The following is a 19,162-nucleotide window of genomic DNA, read 5'->3' as shown; positions in this document are numbered from 1 at the left end:
ACAATCCAACACCAAGAATATCAATAAATACCAATAATTAGCTTTGGTCTTCCTCTTTCTGTTGGGACATTCTGACTCTATAAATATAGTACAGTCTTAGCGCCAGTGTCCCACTAGGGTTTAAAATTCCACAGCCAGAGGACATCACCTTGGTGTGTCTTGTCACTTGTTTAGGGATGTTCTGGAGTCTGAAGGAGATACAAAGTGAGCATAAGAACAGATCACTGATGGTTTAGTATGAAATTTGTTACTAGTAAAAACAACAGTTTTGAAGCTCTGGAAGTCAACTGGGGCAGCTTGTCAGAAATGGCTTGTGGCCATGGCTGTGGATGGGGGTTGCGTTCACAAAGGGCCTTGAACCGTCCTTTTCATGGACTGTAGGTAGAAGATGCGGTTTTCTTCAGGATAAGTGACTTTACTGATGGGCATCTTGTAGATGTTGGGGTTTTTTGTGGTCAGCAGGAGGAACAGTAGGGTGGCTAAACAGAAGGGCCAGGTACAAGATGGCAATCCGACCTGGACAAAGAGACAAGCCACACATATCTTTAAGATCCTGTTGGGAAGCTAACTTGCACAAAGCACAGGCTTTACACCACTGTCATTCAGCTCAGGAGATAACTCTCCGGAGGCGCAACTCTGGACTCCGCTTGTCCCCGTGGAGACTGAGTTTAAGATCTCAGGACATTCGGCTCCTAAAATGTCAGCATGCACTCCTTAGGGATGACGCGTGCCCTGCCCTCCCTCTTACACAGTCAGACTTCCTACAGCGGATGTGCAAAGATGACACTTAGCCTCTAGAGATGATACTTAGCAACCACCAATAGCTCCCGAGCACTCATCACATCCATGAGGCTGTCTTTGATGAGTTCAGCTCTCTCTCCTCTTGGCCTCTGCCCAGACTAGGTCTTGGACTCTATTTGCTTTATTTCTTTTTGTTTCATCTCTCAAACAGACTCTAGACTCCTCTTTCTGTGCGGCCATGACAACTCAAGCAATTCTGAGCATACACCATGTACTTGATTAAGTTTGGCCCTGTAGACTCCACCCCCCCAACCCAGGTGTGATGGTACCCAAACTCGACTACACGTCAGAATCCTCTGGAAGAGTTTAAAAAAGACACAGATAACCAAGCATCATATAAGATCTACTCTACCAGAAATGCTAAGGTACAGGGCCCGAGGATCGGGATTTTTCACAGTCTCCCTAGCTGACTCCGTTCTGTAGCCTGCCCAATTCTGGCTCACAGGCCAAGGTCTGTGAACCTTTATTGGGGTGTGAAGGGCCCCCCAAGCTCTAAGGCATCCCATCATGCCTGTAACAGGGCTTTGACATTCCACCATAAAGATAACTGTGTCTCCAGCAGGACCCTCCCAGGTCAGCTGCCCTCTGTGTTGCTGTGAAGAGGACTAGATGCGGCCCTGCCCCGCTGGCAGCCATGACCACGTCCGTATGGACGGGGTTAGCAGGAACTGGCCTGGTATCACCTGCAGTGGTGGGTGAGGAAGAGAACTGAGGGGGGCGCGCCCAGAGCAGCCGGGGGTACTGGGCTCCTCAGGGGAGGGGAAGGAGAAAGTCAAAGGGCTGGACTACTGAAAAGGAAGGAGAAGTGGCCAGAGGCACTTAATAGGCGATGATTTTGCTTATTAAATAATTTAGGACAGGAGTCTGAAAAAGTCTTACTAATGACCGACTGGGCTTTTTTTTTTTAAAAAAGACTAAGAGTATGAAAAAGTCTTGGCTTAATTAAAAAGAAATCTGGATCTTTAGCCAACTATCCTTTTCCTTCCTTTTCTGATTTCTCAACCTCTACATAGTCCCAGGTTTCTGTTTAAGTAAAAGATATTCTAAAGTCAACTTCTTGACACTCAGAGTTAAAGTATGGACTTGATAATATACACACTAAGTTTCACTTCTTTAAGACAAACAATCTGATATTTTTAGCAAGCCTGGCGATTATAGTTTGGGCTAAGGTTTACTGTGATGCTGGAGGGTAAATGAAGACAGGTGGCTCCAGAAGGTGGACTACAGTGATTATCCGTCAAGCATCCTGCCCTGGGATGCCATTGAGGTGGACTTCAGGAGGGTTTCTGTATCATTGAAAACTGACCAATCATGCTGATGAGAAAGTGAGATTAGAGCAAACTTACCACAGCCATCACGTGTGACATGCTGGCTCCCAGGTAGGCAGTGAACAGGGCTAGGTGAAAAAAAAAAAGGAAAGAAAGAGCGCTTGGACTCCTTTCAATATAAATCCCTGGAATGTAAACTTGCGCATTTCACCAGTGAGCCCAGCACCCTGGTTACAAGTCTGAGCTTAGAGTCAGCAGCTCTGGGTTTGCATCCAGGTTCTACCCCTTAGGAACTTGGAGCTTCCACTCAAAGCCCCCATTTCCTCACCTGTACAAGGGGGTAATGGAAATCTCACTCTCAAGAGTTGATGTGAGTGTGAAAGAGGGTAATCCTTGGGCTTAGCACACAGTAAGTACTCAAGAAAGGTAGCTTTTCTGTGGTACTATTTTTTTGCTGTTATTGCTAATATAATACTTAAGGAAAAGGCCTTCCACAGTAAATACATTTCTCCATTATTTTACCCAAGCATAATTAAAATGGAAATTATGAATGTTCCTTGAGGTAACATACAATCTCACAGCTTCTGAGATTCTCAGATCAATGGTTAAAAATCACAGTTTTAAAAAAAAACATGGGATATGTATTTAGAAGAAATCAGCAGAAACTGAACACAGACCTAGGATTCCTCCTTGTATTAACATTTTCCCTAAAACCGTTAAGGTCGGCATACATGTCAATGAGTTAACATCCTGTGTTTTTATTTACTTTGAGCATGAATTTTTGAGAGTAGGTAGTTTGAGGATATGTATGACCTTCAATGTAAAATAACAGAAACAAAGAGCTCAGCTAGCTAACTCTCAATTCTTGGGCCCAAGGAGACTCAGGGAAGCCCATAGGGTTCACAGAGACTGCCTGAAGAACGACCTTCTTATAATGGCCACATGGCCAACTGGGCCACAAACACTCACCATATGGTTCTCATGTCCATCAAGAAACACATCTGCTAGTTTGGGGAGTTGGGTGGGGTAGTGGGAGAGACTCTATGATCTCTTACTTTACTATAGATTTCCATCCTTTCACTGACATTTTATCTTTTTATCCTGGTATTTTTTGTTCAATATTATACCTAGTTCTTTCACATATGAATTGTCTCATGCTAACAGGAAAGGCTCATCTTTGGAAAAGGTCTGGGCTTCAAATCCCAGCTCTGCCATTTTGTTTGTTGGACAACAAGTCACTGAACTAGGAATCTAGTTTCACTGTCTGTAAAAAGGCAGCTGGAAGAGGTTCTTTAGAGGGAGTTCAGTTCAGTTCAGCTCAGTTCAGTCACTCAGTCGTGTCCGACTCTTTGCAACCCCATGAATCGCAGCATGCCAGGCCTCCCTGTCCGTCACCAACTCCCAGAGTTCACTCAGACTCATGTCCATAGATTTGGTGATGCCATCCAGCCATCTCATCCTCTGTCGTCCCCTTCTCCTCCTGCCCCCAATCCCTCCCAGCATCAGTCTTTTCCAATGAGGCAACTCTTTGCATGAGATGGCCAAAGATGACTCTTAAATGCGATTATGTATTTTCACAAGCAGCAGCTTTAAACTCATCTCTGTCATCATAGGAAGGAAGTACTACTCTGAGCAGAAGGGGTTGGAAGATTTTCTCTGCTTGGCTTAGATAATTTCATCCCCACCCTCCCCATTTAGTTCATTCATTCATTCAGGAAATATTCACTAGCCATTGGCTAAGTATGGAGACACCCTGTCCCTGCTCTCCTGAGCACCGGCTCTTTTATGACACTCCCCTGGGCACATGAGTCCTTACTGCATTTCTCTCCTAGGAGCACAGTAGCTTAATATCTATTAGCACCCTTTTGGTGCTCAAGTCTCATACTGATATGCTCTTTCAATTCCTTGTTGCTTTTCTTTCTATAGTCAGAGTATCAGACTAGCTAATAGTTGTTGCCCATCATTAAGATGAGCTGAGTTGGGCTGGGAAAGCCTTACAGTAGCGGTGAAGCTCTGGACATCATGATTTGGAGGTGATGCCCCTAACAGTGTGCTGAGTAGCTGAGGGAGAGAAAGGGCCCTCTGCTTCCCTCAGTCGAAGGGAAGACTGAATCCCAGTTCTTCATAGACAGCATCCCTCCCCACAGACCTTCATATGAAAGTCCTACTATGAAAACACAACCTGTAGGAAGAGATCCAAAGTGTGTTTACAGTTTGCAGTGATAAAATAACAAAATTGAGGAGTTCTCTGGCTGTGCAATTTCTGACTTAGGGGCACAGGAAAGGCAGATATACCAGGCTTCTATCAGAGACTCCCATGTCTGCTTCCTGATAAAGCCACAGGAGTTAATAAAAGAGGAGCTCTATAATAAATGTCTTTATTTATTTACCTTGGCTGACAAGCTTGATCTTTTGTTTGGTGATATGGGCAGGCAGAAACTTGCTGTGTATTTTACTGTGAGATCTGCTTTACAAGAGGGACTGGAGGTCTGTCTCAAAAGTTTATGTCCAAAGATAAAAAAAGACTGATGACTGTGCCCCATGTGGATGGAACAGCACTCCCACACACTGTCAGTGACACGGCAAATTCATATGGCCTCTGTGGGGTGCATTTGGCATCTACTGAAAATAAGGGGAGCTAGGATTTTGGCACCAGTGTCTGGGCTCTTAACTAATTCTATACTGACTTAACCACTGTACTAATAAAGAAAATCTGGATCTATCCAAAGGAAGGTAGGTATAATAGATAAAATAAAGGCCCTCAAAGATGTCTACGTCCTGATCCCCAGAACTTGTGATATGTTACCTTACATGGCAAAAGGGACTTTGCAGCTATGATTAAGTTAAAGATTTTGAGATAGGGGATTATCCTTAGCCAAGTAGATCCAATGTAATCATGAGGTCCTTATAAGAAAGAGGCAGGAAATTTCTATCTAGGGAGTACGATGAAGTATTTTCACCAGCTTTATACTCTTCTGTATTGATTGAATTTTTGTTTGTTTTGTACAACAGTCCTGTACTACCATAAAATTACAGAGAGAAAATAACGACAATATCTCAGCTTTGGGAAACACATTTGTAAACATCTTTGTCTTCTCCTTTTCCATGATCTGTGAAAAGACCTTCATAGACGTTATCAGTGGAGAAGGCAACGGCACCCCACTCCAGTACTCTTGCCTGGAGAATCCCATGGACGGAGGAGCCTGGAAGGCTGAGGTCCATGGGGTCGCTAAGGGTTGGAGACTGAGCGACTTCACTTCCACTTTTCACTTTCATGCATTGGAGAAGGAAATGGCAAGCACTCCCGTGTTCTTGCCTGGAGAATCCCAGGGACGGGGGAGCCTGGTGGGCTGCCATCTATGCGGTCGCACAGAGTCGGACACGACTGAAGTGACTTAGCAGCAGCAGCAGCAGCAGACCTTATCAGCAACTTCTGTGACCAAGACAGTTTTTGCTTGATCTTTAAGGATGTGCTCAGGCTGTCCGTACACCGGCCCAGACCATGCTCTGCAACAGCTGGAATTCCTCCTCTTACTTTTTAGCACTTACAGAAAAGCCACGCTTTCTAGGAGGTGCTTTTGGATGATTCTGAATTGCAGTTTCCCCCAGGGACTCCTGGCCTGTGAGTCTCTTGGTTCTGCATCCTGTGGTCCCCACGGGCTTCTCTCTCTTCCTTGCCTGGCTTCTGCTCTCTATACACAGGAGCCAGCTAGGATCTCAAGCTTCTGAACCCCTAGCTCCTCCTAGTACTGTCTGGATTGTACTATGAATGCTTAGTACATATTTTCTACTACTACCAATAGAGAAAAAATAATGGTTTGCACCTGAGGGAACGGTTTGAAACCTCAGACCCATCTTGGAATAAAAGAGTTTACCCCAGGTGAGCTCAGGAGGCCACATAATCTGTCTCTACTTTTTTCCTTTGCCCTGAGCTTGTAAACAAGTAAGTGAGCAAAAGGTTTTGACATGGCTAGTAGGTGAAACAGTTATGTAACTATAAAGAAATCGACAAAATAACACGTGAATGGCAACTCCAGAGCATCTGAGCTCTGTTAATCTTGCTACAGCATCAGATAATCAAAGTTGAATAAAGCCTTAGAGATCCTTGGCCCTATCCCACATCCTGCCCAATGCAAGAACTCACTCCAAATCTTGCCTGACATGTCGCCCACTATGTTAATAATGGCTGGATTGATTAATGGTGGTAAATCCAGCCATTATTGGATTAATGATGATAAATCATCATTCACGGTGATAAATTGTCCCACTAATGATTGATTAGTTTGGTGATAAACTGAATCTTGGCAAATATTTCCATGAGATTACAGACATTCTTGCCTGTTCCAATATCCTCCCATCCCTTTGTCCCCCAGGAAGGATCATTCCTTTCATTCTAGCATATTATCTTACATACTTTTAACTTGTGTTGAATTAGGGATGCTGGAAGCTATGGGTGAATAAGCCCACCCTTGCAATGGCCTGGGAAATGTGTTAGCTTTTCAAATCTGAAGCACTTGAGGTCTGTTTTTACCTAAGGGCTTGAATGGTACTGAAGGAAGGGAGAGTAGTGTAGTGGGAGTAACTCTGGAAGCTGTTAGCAAGTGTGGACTCTGGGTTTACATCTACCGCTAATGGGTGCCTTGTAGTGCATCGCTTTCTCTGCTCTCAGAACTCCAACAGTAAAACGAGAAGGATGCTGTGGAGCTCGCCAGAACCCTTCTAGCTCTGACAGGCTGAGTCTGGCCTGGAGCTCAAAAAGGATTAATATTACAGGTCTCAAAATGTGGTCCCCAGAGGAATAGCATCAGCACCACCTGGCACCCTGTTAAAAATGCAAGCTCCTCCCTTGCCTCCCTGGCCGGCTCTAACAGACAATGAGTCTGGGACCGGGGCTGGGCCCCAGAAATCTGGGTTTTAACAAGGCTTCCAAGAGATTCTGATGTTTGCTCCAGTTTGAGAGCAGCCATATTAATGTGATTCTCTAAGGGCCCATTAATACCACCAGACTTACCAGGAGAACTGACTATATTTAGCTTGTTTCCTTTCAGTTTCTTGGGTCAATTAGTATGAAGAACACAGGACAAGTTGTTTGTATCCCCACCAAATACACATTGTAAAATGGTTAATATGACCCAGCAGGCTCTCCAGTCTTCAACATGAGCAATGAGGTAGGCAGAGCAGACCCAGGTCCTCCCTGGGAGGGGAGGCCCATTGCCCTGGTCACACACTTAGCAGGTATCAGGGGCTCAAACTAGAACTCCAGCTCTGGTTCCTCACACAGTCCTTTCTTACCGTTTGACCTGGATTTTGATACCATAGTCACGAGCAGCTTTCCCCGAGTTCAGGGAATACTCACCACAGGCAAGAGCCAGGAGGTGGGTTTGCCAGGTGAGTGCCATGAACATTCCTCCAATTGCAATGCAAGCTAGAGAGCTGTTGAAACCCCAGAGTCCAGCGTAGATGTTCTCAAATGGAGCTGAAAGACTGAGTCCTGTTAGGGAAGAAAGGAGGGGTCAGAGCTTTGGACTAAAGGCAGGGTGTTCTGGAAGGAGGCTGGGGGTGGGGAAGGCATCCGACAACTCCCATTGGTCCCTTGGAAGCAGACCTTCAAGAAAGGTCTGGAATGTAGAAGATGCCTGAGACAGTAGTGGGGCAGAGGCAGTGCTCAGTATCTGGGAGCAAGTGTGACACTCACCTGCTATTATCCCCAGCAAGGACCCAATCGCAGCGTGCAGGCACATGAGTGGGGAGGAGAGGAGGATGGCACCTAGGAAGATGCCCCCTGCCCACGGATTATCGCAGCCATATATCTGACCCACACCCACAGGCAGGGACTTCAGCAACTGCGGAAACGATTTAGAAAACACGGCCATTAAAACGACTGGACAGAAACCCATAGGACACCCACAAACAGTGCAATGACATTTTGGATTTAGCATATCTTATCTTTCAAGATCTGAGTTACTAACATTTATAATTCTCTCTTGCTCTACAGAAAAGTCTCAGTCGCTTTATCCCCAGAGATCCATCAGCCCTCCCCGCTGCACGCTGGGCCCTCCTTCTCCAGATCCCTTCGCTCGCTGGCTCTGTGGCCCACACTGACACCTGGTTTTGGTTGCTGATAAGCTCCCCATGTAGTGTCCCTGCTCCCCACTATGAGGATCAGCCACACCTCCCAGCGAGGATGGTAGGGACCACATCTTACACTTCTATTCTCAACTCTCCATCAATTCTGAGGCCAATACATCAATGCATCTCTATGGTCAATAGAAGTATTATTACTCCCTTGCAATTCAGCTGTTAGTGCTACGGTCAGAGACCCAAAGTCAGATTATCTTATCAACAGCTCAGAAGCAATTACTGGCAGGTTGATGAATCAGGACCATATTTACATTTCTGTTGCTAGTGAGAACATTCATTAATTAAATCAAATGTTTTATTTTTTAAATTTATTTATAATTTTATCTTAAAATTAATTAAAATTCTTTTAATTTATTTTTTTATCTTTTTTTTTAGAGAGCACATATTAATTTAAACCAAGATAGCTTGTTCCAGTTATCAACAACTGTTAGTTGTTAGAACACAAAAATATATTTAAATGTCCTAAGTATAGCTTTCTGGCTGAGTTCTGAACTCAGATAATGTGTTCACAGAATGGGAGTTCTTAGGAAGAAGGCACAAGGTTTGATTCAAGCTAAGAAATGGTTTAAATTAAAATAGCCATGTAGGGTTAATAGCTTCTGTATTGGGCAGTTTTAGATAGTTCAACTAATGCTATTTTTTTAATGGGAAATCCTGATAAATTTTTTATTTTCCTTCTGAATTATTTCCAAATATTGCTATTCATTTTCTGTACAAAAGTTAAAGAAAACGCTATTTGAACTCCTCACGCTTTGACTGCCCAGCAAAGAGGACAGCAAAGAGGTTTGATAACCTGATAGCAGGAAAGACAGTATCTTGACACTTAAAAACTGTAAGGTTGGTCTTCTTCTGATTTCAAGTGTTTTCTTCATTTTTTAATACTTGAGAAAACTTAGACAAATTTATTAAATAAACACCAATACAAAGAGATGGAATTTGATTTGGGTCAACCAGGCTTTTAAAAAATAGTGCTATCCCTATACATATTTATAGTGAGATACACAGCCAAAGCCTTTGACTGTGTGGATCACAATAAACTGTGGAAAATTATGAAAGAAATGGGAATACCAGACCACATGTCCTGCCTCTTGAGAAATTTGTATGCAGGTCAGGAAGCAACAGTTAGAACTGGACATGGAACAACAGACTGATTCCAAATAGGAAAAGGAGTACGTCAAGGCTGTATATTGTCACCCTACTTATTTAACTTATATGCAGAGTACATCATGAGAAACGCTGGACTGGAAGAAACAAAAGCTAGAATCAAGATTGACGGGAGAAATATCAATAACCTCAGATATGCAGATGACACCACCCTAATGGCAGAAAGTGAAGAGGAGCTAAAAAGCCTCTTGATGAAAGTGAAAGAGGAGAGTGGAAAAGTTGGCTTAAAGCTCAACATTCAGAAAACGAAGATCATGGCATCTGGTCCCATCACTTCATGGGAAATAGATGGGGAAACAGTAGAAACAGTGTCAGACTTTATTTTGGGGGGCTCCAAAGTCACTGCAGATGGTGACTGCAGCCATGAAATTAAAAGACGCTTACTCCTTGGAAGAAAAGTTATGACCAACCTAGATAGCATATTCAAAAGCAGAAACATTACTTTGCCGACTAAGGTCCATCTAGTCAAGGCTATGGTTTTTCCAGTAGTCATGTATGGATGTGAGAGTTGGACTGTGAAGAAAGCTGAGCACCGAAGAATTGATGCTTTTGAACTGTGGTGTTGGAGAAGACTCTTGAGAGTCCCTTGGACTGCAAGGAGATCCAACCAGTCCATTCTGAAGGCGATCAACCCTGGGATTTCTTTGGAAGGAATGATGCTAAAGCTGAAACTCCAGTACTTTGGCCACCTCATGAGAAGAGTTGACTCATTGGAAAAGACTCTGATGCTGGGAGGGATTGTGGGCAGGAGGAGAAGGGGACGACAGAGGATGAGATGGCTGGATGGCATCACGGACTCGATGGACCTGAGTCTGAGTGAACTCCGGGAGATGGTGATGGACAGGGAGGCCTGGCGTGCTACGATTCATGGGGTCGCAGAGAGTCGGACACGACTGAGAGACTGAACTGAACTGAACTGAACACAGCATACATCCTAGGAAAGTGGTTCTCAAACTCTGGCCCACATCACTATTTGGGGAACTTGTTAAAACAGATTCCTAGACTCCACCCCAATGATTATGATTTAGGGAGTCTGAGATGGAACTTGTATTAATACTTAAAAAACAATGATTCTGATGCCCTTAAAGCTCAAGAAATCTGAATTACTGTACACATTTTAGGAGATCCACCATAAGGAAAAGCAAAATAGAGAGGTTCTGTGATGGGATCTGACAGTGAGCAACCAGTTCTTTTGACTGGGGGCGGTAGGTCAGGGAGGACAGAACCTCAGGCTGCAGGCCCCTGCTTCAAGGGCTGGCCCCCATCAGACACCCGCCCCTCCAAAATCAGGGCAAAGTTTGGAACAAAGTGACAGGATTCCAGTGGAACTACACTCTGGAGTTAGCACTGCAGGTGTTAGGAAAAAAGGAGGAAAAGTTAGTTTTGACCACGTAGTCCTTTTAAAAAGTCCCTTAGAACCCAAAGATTTGAAGTAGAACGAATAAGCTCTTAGATGGCAAGAGAAAGTGCAAGGCTGCTCCAGAGCTGAGTCTCTGTAAGGTCTGATGTCCACCAACAATTAACCAGGAAGTGTCTTCCAGAGCCCAGGGGAGGTGGGAACGGGTTATAAGAAGACAGTGTATCTTACCTGTAGGGCACTGAGGTCAGGCCAGGTGACGTTGGGAACTGAGGTGACAGGTGTGACCAAGGTGCTTGGGAAAAACGGATTGTAGTGTCCCGTGGCAGAAAGGTACATTGACAAGGCCATATTGAAGGGCAGAGTGAAGACAGGGAGGTCCCATTTGCTCAACACGGAGTTCAATGCACTTGAGAAAATTGGACTAAAAACAACAACAGAATAGAATGGAAGAATATGCATGTGACAAGCCACAATGATAAACTGAATATCTATACTATAGAGGTGCTTTTTTTTCTTTAGCTAATATGTCCCTAAAGTGTTGTGTTGGCAAAATTTTGACAGGGAAAAAAATAAAACAAACTCAAACCCAAACACACCTGGAATAAATCCTGTCATTGAATAATTCTTATGTAAAGTAAAAAGTCAACTCTCAGCTTATTTCGCTTGTGGAAAATTATGCTATGGGGTTGCTCACAATGAGTTATAAATCTAGGTTTAAAAATAGTTTTGAAGTATTTAAGACAGATGAAAAAAATATTGTCTAAGCAGTTAAAGCCCCTGTATAAACTACTTGACTACATGCCCTTCCCTCCTCACCAGACGCAGCCTCAGTCTTCAACTTAGTACTCGAGAAAGAAGACTATAAACTCAGGAGGGCAGAGGTTTAAGTCCTTGAGCAGTTGAACTGTGACCTTGGGCAAGGAGGTACCTCAGTTTCCTTGCCTGTAAACTGGGATATTGGATTAGATGGTCTCTGGGCCCTTTTTGTTCCCTCACTTGTGGACTCAAACAAGGAGCCATCGCTTTGAAGTTAGAACCCCAGGTTTCCTGAACTCAGGGGAGAGGGAGTGGGTGACCCTGTGCGGTGACACCTCTGGTCCTTGAGCCTGGTCTTCAGAACAGGTGGGAAGTTTCTCCTGAGGAGGCTGGCTGTGCCAGTTGGTTCTCCTGCATGCACCTGTGGCTGCAGCCAGGGTGGGCACACTGTCCACGGTTGGCCGTGTCTATGTAGCCACATGTCTCGTGTGTGCGGATGCTAGCATTTTATATTTTGAATATATGATAGTAAGAAGGAAATGCTTGCTTAAAAAAATGATTTAAGACAGTGTCAATATAGAAACTAGTTTGAAGGACTTAGGGTTAAAAAAAGAATTGAATTTAGTAAATAATTGTTTTGAGGGGGACAGGGGCAGATGGCTAAGGGGGGTTATGTAGGGACGGTGGTTCTGAGTGTGGTCCCCGGATCAGCCACATCAGCACCACCTAGGAACTTGCTGAGATGCAGATTCTCAGGCCCCATCCCAGATGAACTGAATCAGGAAGCCTCAGGGAGGGAGCAGTAGTCCATGTTTTAACTGGCCCTGTAGGTGGTCCTGATAGTGTGCGTGTTTGAGGACTCCTGATGGTGGGGAGTGGTTCTCAGCTTTGGTTGTACTTTAGAATCCTCCAAGAGCCTTCAAAACTCTCAGTGTCCTGGAAACTCCCCAAACCAATTACATCAGAATGTTGCTATAGGAGGGGGGGCGATGAGGTGTGAGGGGAAGCCGCATGCATCAGTATGTTTGAACGCTTCCTGTTTCCAATAGATATATCCTGAATCTAAATAAAAAAGATAGTTTTCTAGAAATTGCCTTATTATACATAATATTTACCACTTAAACCATTTTAAGGCGTTCAGTTTAGTGGTATGAAGTATGTTTACACTGTTATACAGCCATCACCATCATCCGTTCACAGAATATTTCTCATCTTACAAAACAGAAACCCCATGCTCACTAAGTATAACTCCCCCCAACCCACTCCTGCCCCTTATACGTTTTTTTCTTTTTTTTTTTTTTTTTCAGAAAGGCATTTTGAAAACCAGGTACAACTTACCAAGTCATGGACATAGCAGATACAGGGAATAACAGCCACCAGAAATAATTTCCCTTGTCTGAATAGATCGCCATGAGGATCCCCACCAGGGTGGCGTTGTAGCCCTGGAGCCCTGCTGTGATGGCGGACCTGTGGGCAAGAGGCACAGCTTGGACACCTCCTGGGTGGATGTTGGCTGATCGTGCCCATGAATATCACTTGTAACTTACAGGTAATATTTACATTTGAAAAAGAGATTATATTTAGGGTTTTATTGCAAAGTCTCTAGAAATCAAATACTAATAAAAGCATGCAACAGTAAAATATACGTGGGTGAAGTACGAATGTGCATATAGAACAACGCCTACAGAGGCAGCATAGCTAAGGAGCGGAGAGAAGGAATCAGCAAGCCAACATAGCCGGTTTCCTTCTAGCCTTTCCTTCCAAAATTTATTATTTCTTTTGAATCATTAGGGTCTCTGACTTGAATAGAGCTTTTATTTGAAACTCTTCCCTAAGTCTGGTTTCCTTGCTGAGAAGTGTAAGATTCTTGAAATGTAAATTCAGTTCCACAGTGTCTTTGATTTTATCAACACAAGTCTTCCAACTTAGAATATATTTTCATCTTCTTCCACTTTGTTGTTTCCAGATATACATTTCTAAATTATTACAAAGAAAAACAATCCCTTTTACTTGGCAAATTATTCCATTCAACTATACGCATCTTTAGTACCTAATTTTTTTCTTGGGTCCCTTTCTTCCCAGTATTTAACCTCACTTCCAAATGTTGTCCTATGGATTAAGTTTCTACTCTTGGCCAAAATGGTACCTTTTCACAACTGGGGACTAAAATTTATCTCTCTGGAAGCTGAACTAACCTTTTCACTGTCCAGGAAGAATGAATTTGCTAAACCAAGCATGGAACTAAGATATAATGGGATTAGTGGAATTATTAAGCCACTAAAACTTTTCCTGAATTCATATGCATTTTTTTGCCCAAATAAAATGCTGATGATAAATAATTGACTGATCATTAAAGTAGACTCCCTTTGGACTGTAGGGTCTTATAGCTTAGTTATTATTTATAAGAATTACTTATAGCGTAGTTCTGGTCCCATGTATTGCCAAAAGGATCTGGCTGCTTATTCGGATACTATGAATAAGAGGCTATAAATGATTTCCTGACTGATGACTAAAGGCAAATATAAAGCATTCTGTGGAATAAAGGTTGATTCTCCAGGGAGGGTGGGGCTTTATCACAATTGCCCAGAGTCACTGGTTGGCTCCTGTGTTCTCAAGCAAGAAGCAGAGGCTTGGAGGGACATTCCTACCTGTCCTGATTGAGTAACAGGGCCGTCAGGGTGGAGACCACTGTTCCCACACAGCCATTGAGAGCACACCAGGGATTCTGGACCAGGAGTCCCACCAGAATCAGGATTCCACTGATGGGGTTGCTGACAAACACCACTTGGGATATCCCCCGAAGAACCCAGTCAACGAACTGGAGAGCCTGGGGTTTGTCTGGAAGAGATGAGATGGGCAGAGCTAAGGAAATGGTGGGGCAAATGGGGCTCTCCTTCCCGAGTCTCCTTCCCAAGCCTACCCTGAGCAAAATCCCCTCTGAACAAGGTGAGGCTAACTTTGGATATTCCTTGAAACTTTTTCTCTGAACTCTTTCCCCTTTAGTGACCCCAAGATCCCTGAAATTATCCAGATCTGCTTTAGTGACACCCAGATCCTCTTTCTGCTCAGTCCACAATGTCCATACTAGAACTCCAGTACCAGAAAGCATTGAATGGATTTATTTAGTGTGCTTAGAGGTTTATACCCTTAAGCAAAAGGAATGAATTACCAAGAGTAAAATTTCAGTTTTTAAGTACCAAAATTTCAAGGTGGAACTAGATGTCTTCCTCTGACATGAACAGGACCACTGTCTCCATTAGAAAGAAAAAAAATGGAAGAAGTTCTCAGGTTAGAAGATAAAAGTTTTAAAAAATGGAAAGAAAAATGATAGAAGATAGGGGAGTATAAATAAAGATTTGAGTAGAAGAACCAGCAAACCACTTCCGCCAATGCCACTTCTCCAAGGTGGCGTAGATACCTTTAAGCCAGTTGGCAAATTCTTTCATGTCACCAGTGATATAGCCAAGTGCCTTGGGGAGGCGTCTTCTGCCTTGACCTTGTGGAGCCTGATTTCCACCCTGGTCCAGTTTGACTGCAGTGGGGTTGTCATCCATGGATGTCCCTTCTGGCTCCTTGAGGGAAGAACGGAGCTCATGAACATCTTAATGTAGAACCCTTTGGACTGGCCAGTGTGGGGCCTGACCACAGAAGCCACACAGGATGAGTTGGAAGGCACTTCATCTGGACCATGACAATCCCAAGGAACTAAGAAAGCACCATTTTCCTCTTGAAATATTGTCAGGAAGATTATTATCAAAACCCAAGCCCCAGACTACTTTTGTCATCACTGGTTTTAATGTCACCATGAGAAGGTTCTGGCCTTTAATTTCATAAGGTTCAGGTTCTAGCTCAATGAATATTTATTGAGCACCTATATCCTACACTCAAAGAGCTCAGTCTAGTGGGAAAAAATGAAAAATAGTTAATTTCAACATAATGAGTCAGAAAATGATACAGAAATAGCTACAATCAAGTACTTAAGCTTTTTGCTCCAATGAAAGGAGCCAGATGTCAGGTTACAAAATGATGCTTGCTAATGCAGACCAACCAGCCACTTTCTAAGACAAGCAGCCATTTTAGTTTCAATTTTTATTTCACAAAAACAGGCTTTGTTTTAAAAGTTTGAAAAAGAAGAAATGTCTACAAGACAGTTTGTGTGTGTTGACATAGCCTAAGAACTGTGCCCTTCCCCGCCACAGAAATATTCACTCTCCAAATCAGAGATTACGTCCTGACTATGTCCTCACATCAGGCAGCTGCTTCATATATTCTTTATTTTTTAAATTTGTTATTTAAGTGTTTAAATAACACTTAAGTGTTTAAGTGTTTAAATGAGCAAAATCAATAAATAAATGAAATGTGCAAATCAACATAAATATGGGACTATACATTTATATACATAGTATATACATTATATATATAGTATATTCACTAAAATATTGAGAATTTGGGCTATATCATTAAAAATATAATTTACTAAATCTAAACTAGAAAAAAAAAAGACTGGCAAAATAATCTTCCACAAAGATGTAGAAAATGGAAAAAGTGGAAGTGGGCTAGCTGTTGAAAACCAAAGAATTACAACTTAAGAACTGTACACTGTAAGAGTGTACCGGGCATACTTATAGTAAGCATGCCTCAGGGAAATACTAGCAGTGTGACCACGACTTGTGCTCACTACAAGACTCTTCACTTCTCATGTTGAGTGTGCAGTAACAAAGCATCAGCATCATCAGAATATTGTACCCTGTAGACAAAACTGAAGGTTTCATGGTGCTGATGGTAGATATTAAAGAGGACCAGTGATGTCATCCCAGACGTAGGCAAAGGGAGAAAGACCATGGCAAAACCACTTGGAGTCTGCAAGAAAAGCCAAGAGCACAGCCAGGCCAGTGTGCAGAAGGGAAACACCAAAACCATCAGACCCCAGGAGAAACAAGTGTGGAATGTTGAAGCCACAGGCACGTAAGACATGACCAAGGAAATACCCAAAACCCTTGCGGTTAAACCAACTCGTCTTCTCCCTGCAACCAGGCTGTGAATAAGGGTTTCTCATGCCTATTTTTGGTCTCACTGTTCTTCCATTTACCATACCCAACAAAAAGCTATTAAAGCCCAATTAACAGGTAATAAAAGTTATGACTTTTAAAGCTTTTATTTTTTGCAATTTTGATTTCAGTTTTGGCTCCTATTAATCCCAGTACAAAAATCCATGTAACTCATTTTTTATTGTCACAATTGTACCTCAATTGTATTATTTCGCTGCCAAATAACCATTCTGCTTTTAAAAAATGGTCAGCAATTCCACAAAGTAGAAGCTGTTTATGCAATACATTCTAGACTAAAGTCATTCTGGTTTGGCAAAATAGTGATAGAAACCAGCATTTGTGAGACTTCCAACGAACCTTTGCATTGAGAGATTCTTAAACTGAAAACTGCAGGACAGGAACCAAAACTGAGTCTATGTGGAGCTCAGCCGGCCCGAAGTTAAACAACGCAAACCTTTTGAATTATTAAGAAATTATGAAAAATTTGGGTTCTATTTCATAATCTAACTGATAGCTATCATTTATTTTCATCTATCTCTCTTTAAACATCGTAAGTGAAGATATTGCTTGGTAAGCCCTTTCCTTGGCTATCGTGACCCCATTCTCAAAGTCGCACATCCTATGAGAGGCATCAGGCTCCAGTCCAGGCAATGACAAGAAATTGCCTTGCGTTTCTGTAACTGGGTAGATCCAGCTCTACAGAGGCAGCACTGAATGAAAACATGAAAGTGGGCATTTTCCATCAAGTACGGAAGCAACTAGGTACGTGGGTTATCCCAGGGTGGACAAATTCGTGTTCTCAAAATTCCCAGCATTTATTTATTTATTTTAGAGGGTTTTCAATACATCATCACCTCAGAGATTTTGGAGATACAGATATGAAACCTGATATTCTAACTGGCCAGACACGATTGAGAACCTGACTGGCCAGAGTTCCCTGCCCAGCCACCCAAAGTTGGATAAAGATTGAACCATTGATCTGAATCTTTGGCCCAGCATACAGAAGACTTGCTGTGCTTTGTCTTTCTAGTATCCATATACTGGGGTGGGTGGTAGGGCTACCATGTAATAGAGGGATAGATCTTCTCATGAGTTGATTCCCCTGGGAATCATTTATTCTGGACTGAACACTATAGAACTCTGGGAACCCTGATTACTCGTTCCAGAACTCAGGCATGAGAACTGGTCGTGAGAAACCAGTAGCTTAACAGTTGTGGTTCACCCCAGGATTTAATCATGCTACACTCTTTGTATTTCTTTAGGGAACTTTAAAAGTCTACATATCCTAATTGGGTAGGCAATACAAGGTGATGAAGCAGGAACTAAGTTCAAACTTCTCCAATTTAAGTAGGTCATTAAATTTCACCTGAAAAGACAGGACAAGAAAATAAAAGGAATGAACTCTATAAAACAGCAGCAAGATAAATAAAAATCCCCAGAATACTTTTTCCCAGCTTTTCCATGGTTGTCAAAACTCTGCAGCACAAAGGTCCAACATCTAAACCAAGACGAGTGTCGTGTGAGTTTCTGGACCAAGACCCCTGTGCATCAGGCTCAGCCCAAGCTGCACCGCTCAGCAGACCATGAGGACCCCACTTCCAAGGCTCGGTTCAGAAAAGACACAGCAGAATCACACAGACAGAAGCTGTACAAAGGTAGCATACCTGTTCTGCCGGCCCCTGGATCAGGGCCAAGTTTAGCCAGGGGAAGCCTCTGTGTGCTGCCTCACCAGCTTTTTTTCCAAAAGGGCCCCTCCAAAGAGGACCAGGATAGGCGTCATCAGCAGCGCCAATCAAAGACCGTCCATTCATTCTTCCTTTCTTTTCATACACGACAAAGGGCAAAAATACGTGAATCAGCAGAAATCGTGCCCTGCCTGTGATGTGAAATGCAGGGTAGAGCTCTTGTAGGGGATTCCTGGGGAGAGGAGACCTCAACAAAGAAGGCAGACTTCTCCATCAGCTAGAGCTCCATCAGCAGAGACGATGAGCTGACTGCAGACACCGAATGTTCCTTTTACTTCGCTTAAAACAGAAGGAAAAACTGGCAAGCCATCCCGCACAGAGACCCACGTATGGATCTTGAACTGCTGTGTTTCTCCACTGGCCGGAAGCTGACAGGTCTGAAGCCTGTTCCAGAGGGAGTGGTGTGCTTCAGGCTCTGAAACACTTCAGGTGAACTCTTAGGGCTCCATCTCGGAGGATGGAGCCACGATTTCCTTCAGCCTTGATCTTTACAAACGTGAGAAGAAGCCCTGGTATGGGCTCTATTTTCTGTAATAAGATGCTGGCCACACTTGCACAGCAAAAGCCCAGTCTAAGGGACTTCTAAATGGCATTATTTTCCTTCTATCTGAATAAGAATTGGTAAAAATCGGAATCACCTTGTTAATAATAAACAATTCATAGTTATATTTAACAAGTGTGGAAACTTTTTGTTTCCCTTAAAAAAAAAACAAAAACAAACTTCCATTATATCCAAGGATAGCATTCTTCCTTTAGAAGTTCCAGAAAAGTCATATGTTTGGTATTTATTTTTTTCTTCCTCTTTAACTACTCTCTTCCATTGGCTTGGTTTGAAATCTGAAAACTTAACACTCTGCTAGAGTGTTTCAGAAAAATCCA

At 43.0% G+C, this 19,162-nt stretch overlaps 1 protein-coding gene across 1 annotated transcript; it reads right to left on the bottom strand.

Moving 5' to 3' along the window:
* Positions 1–342: 342 nt before the first annotated feature.
* Positions 343–18,349, bottom strand: SLC14A1 (solute carrier family 14 member 1 (Kidd blood group)). Its single transcript, XM_052660557.1, has 9 exons — positions 18,203–18,349; positions 14,909–15,062; positions 14,139–14,328; positions 12,829–12,957; positions 10,963–11,155; positions 7,765–7,912; positions 7,426–7,560; positions 2,148–2,197; positions 343–516 (listed from the first exon to the last, which is right to left on the bottom strand). Exons 1-9 carry the CDS (start codon positions 18,347–18,349, stop codon positions 343–345), a joined length of 1,320 nt encoding a protein of 439 aa, XP_052516517.1.
* Between the last annotated feature and the right edge of the window lie 813 nt (positions 18,350–19,162).

The sequence above is a fragment of the Budorcas taxicolor genome, chromosome 22 (genome assembly GCF_023091745.1).
Source record: "Budorcas taxicolor isolate Tak-1 chromosome 22, Takin1.1, whole genome shotgun sequence".
NCBI classification, from domain to species: Eukaryota; Metazoa; Chordata; class Mammalia; order Artiodactyla; family Bovidae; genus Budorcas; species Budorcas taxicolor.
The sequence above is the reverse complement of the archived record's forward strand: the minus strand, read 5'-3'. Positions and strand labels throughout refer to the sequence as shown.

Bases quoted from the DNA above. Each gene is read 5' to 3' on its own strand.
- SLC14A1 (XM_052660557.1), bottom strand. From the start codon at position 18,349: ATGAATGGACGGTCTTTGATTGGCGCTGCTGATGACGCCTATCCTGGT. The intron at 12,958-14,138 runs GTAGGAATGTCC...TCTTGCCCACAG, and splicing joins CTGTTACTCAATCAGGACAG to GTCCGCCATCACAGCAGGGC. The intron at 7,561-7,764 runs GTGAGTGTCACA...CTTCCCTAACAG, and splicing joins CTTGCTGGGGATAATAGCAG to GACTCAGTCTTTCAGCTCCA.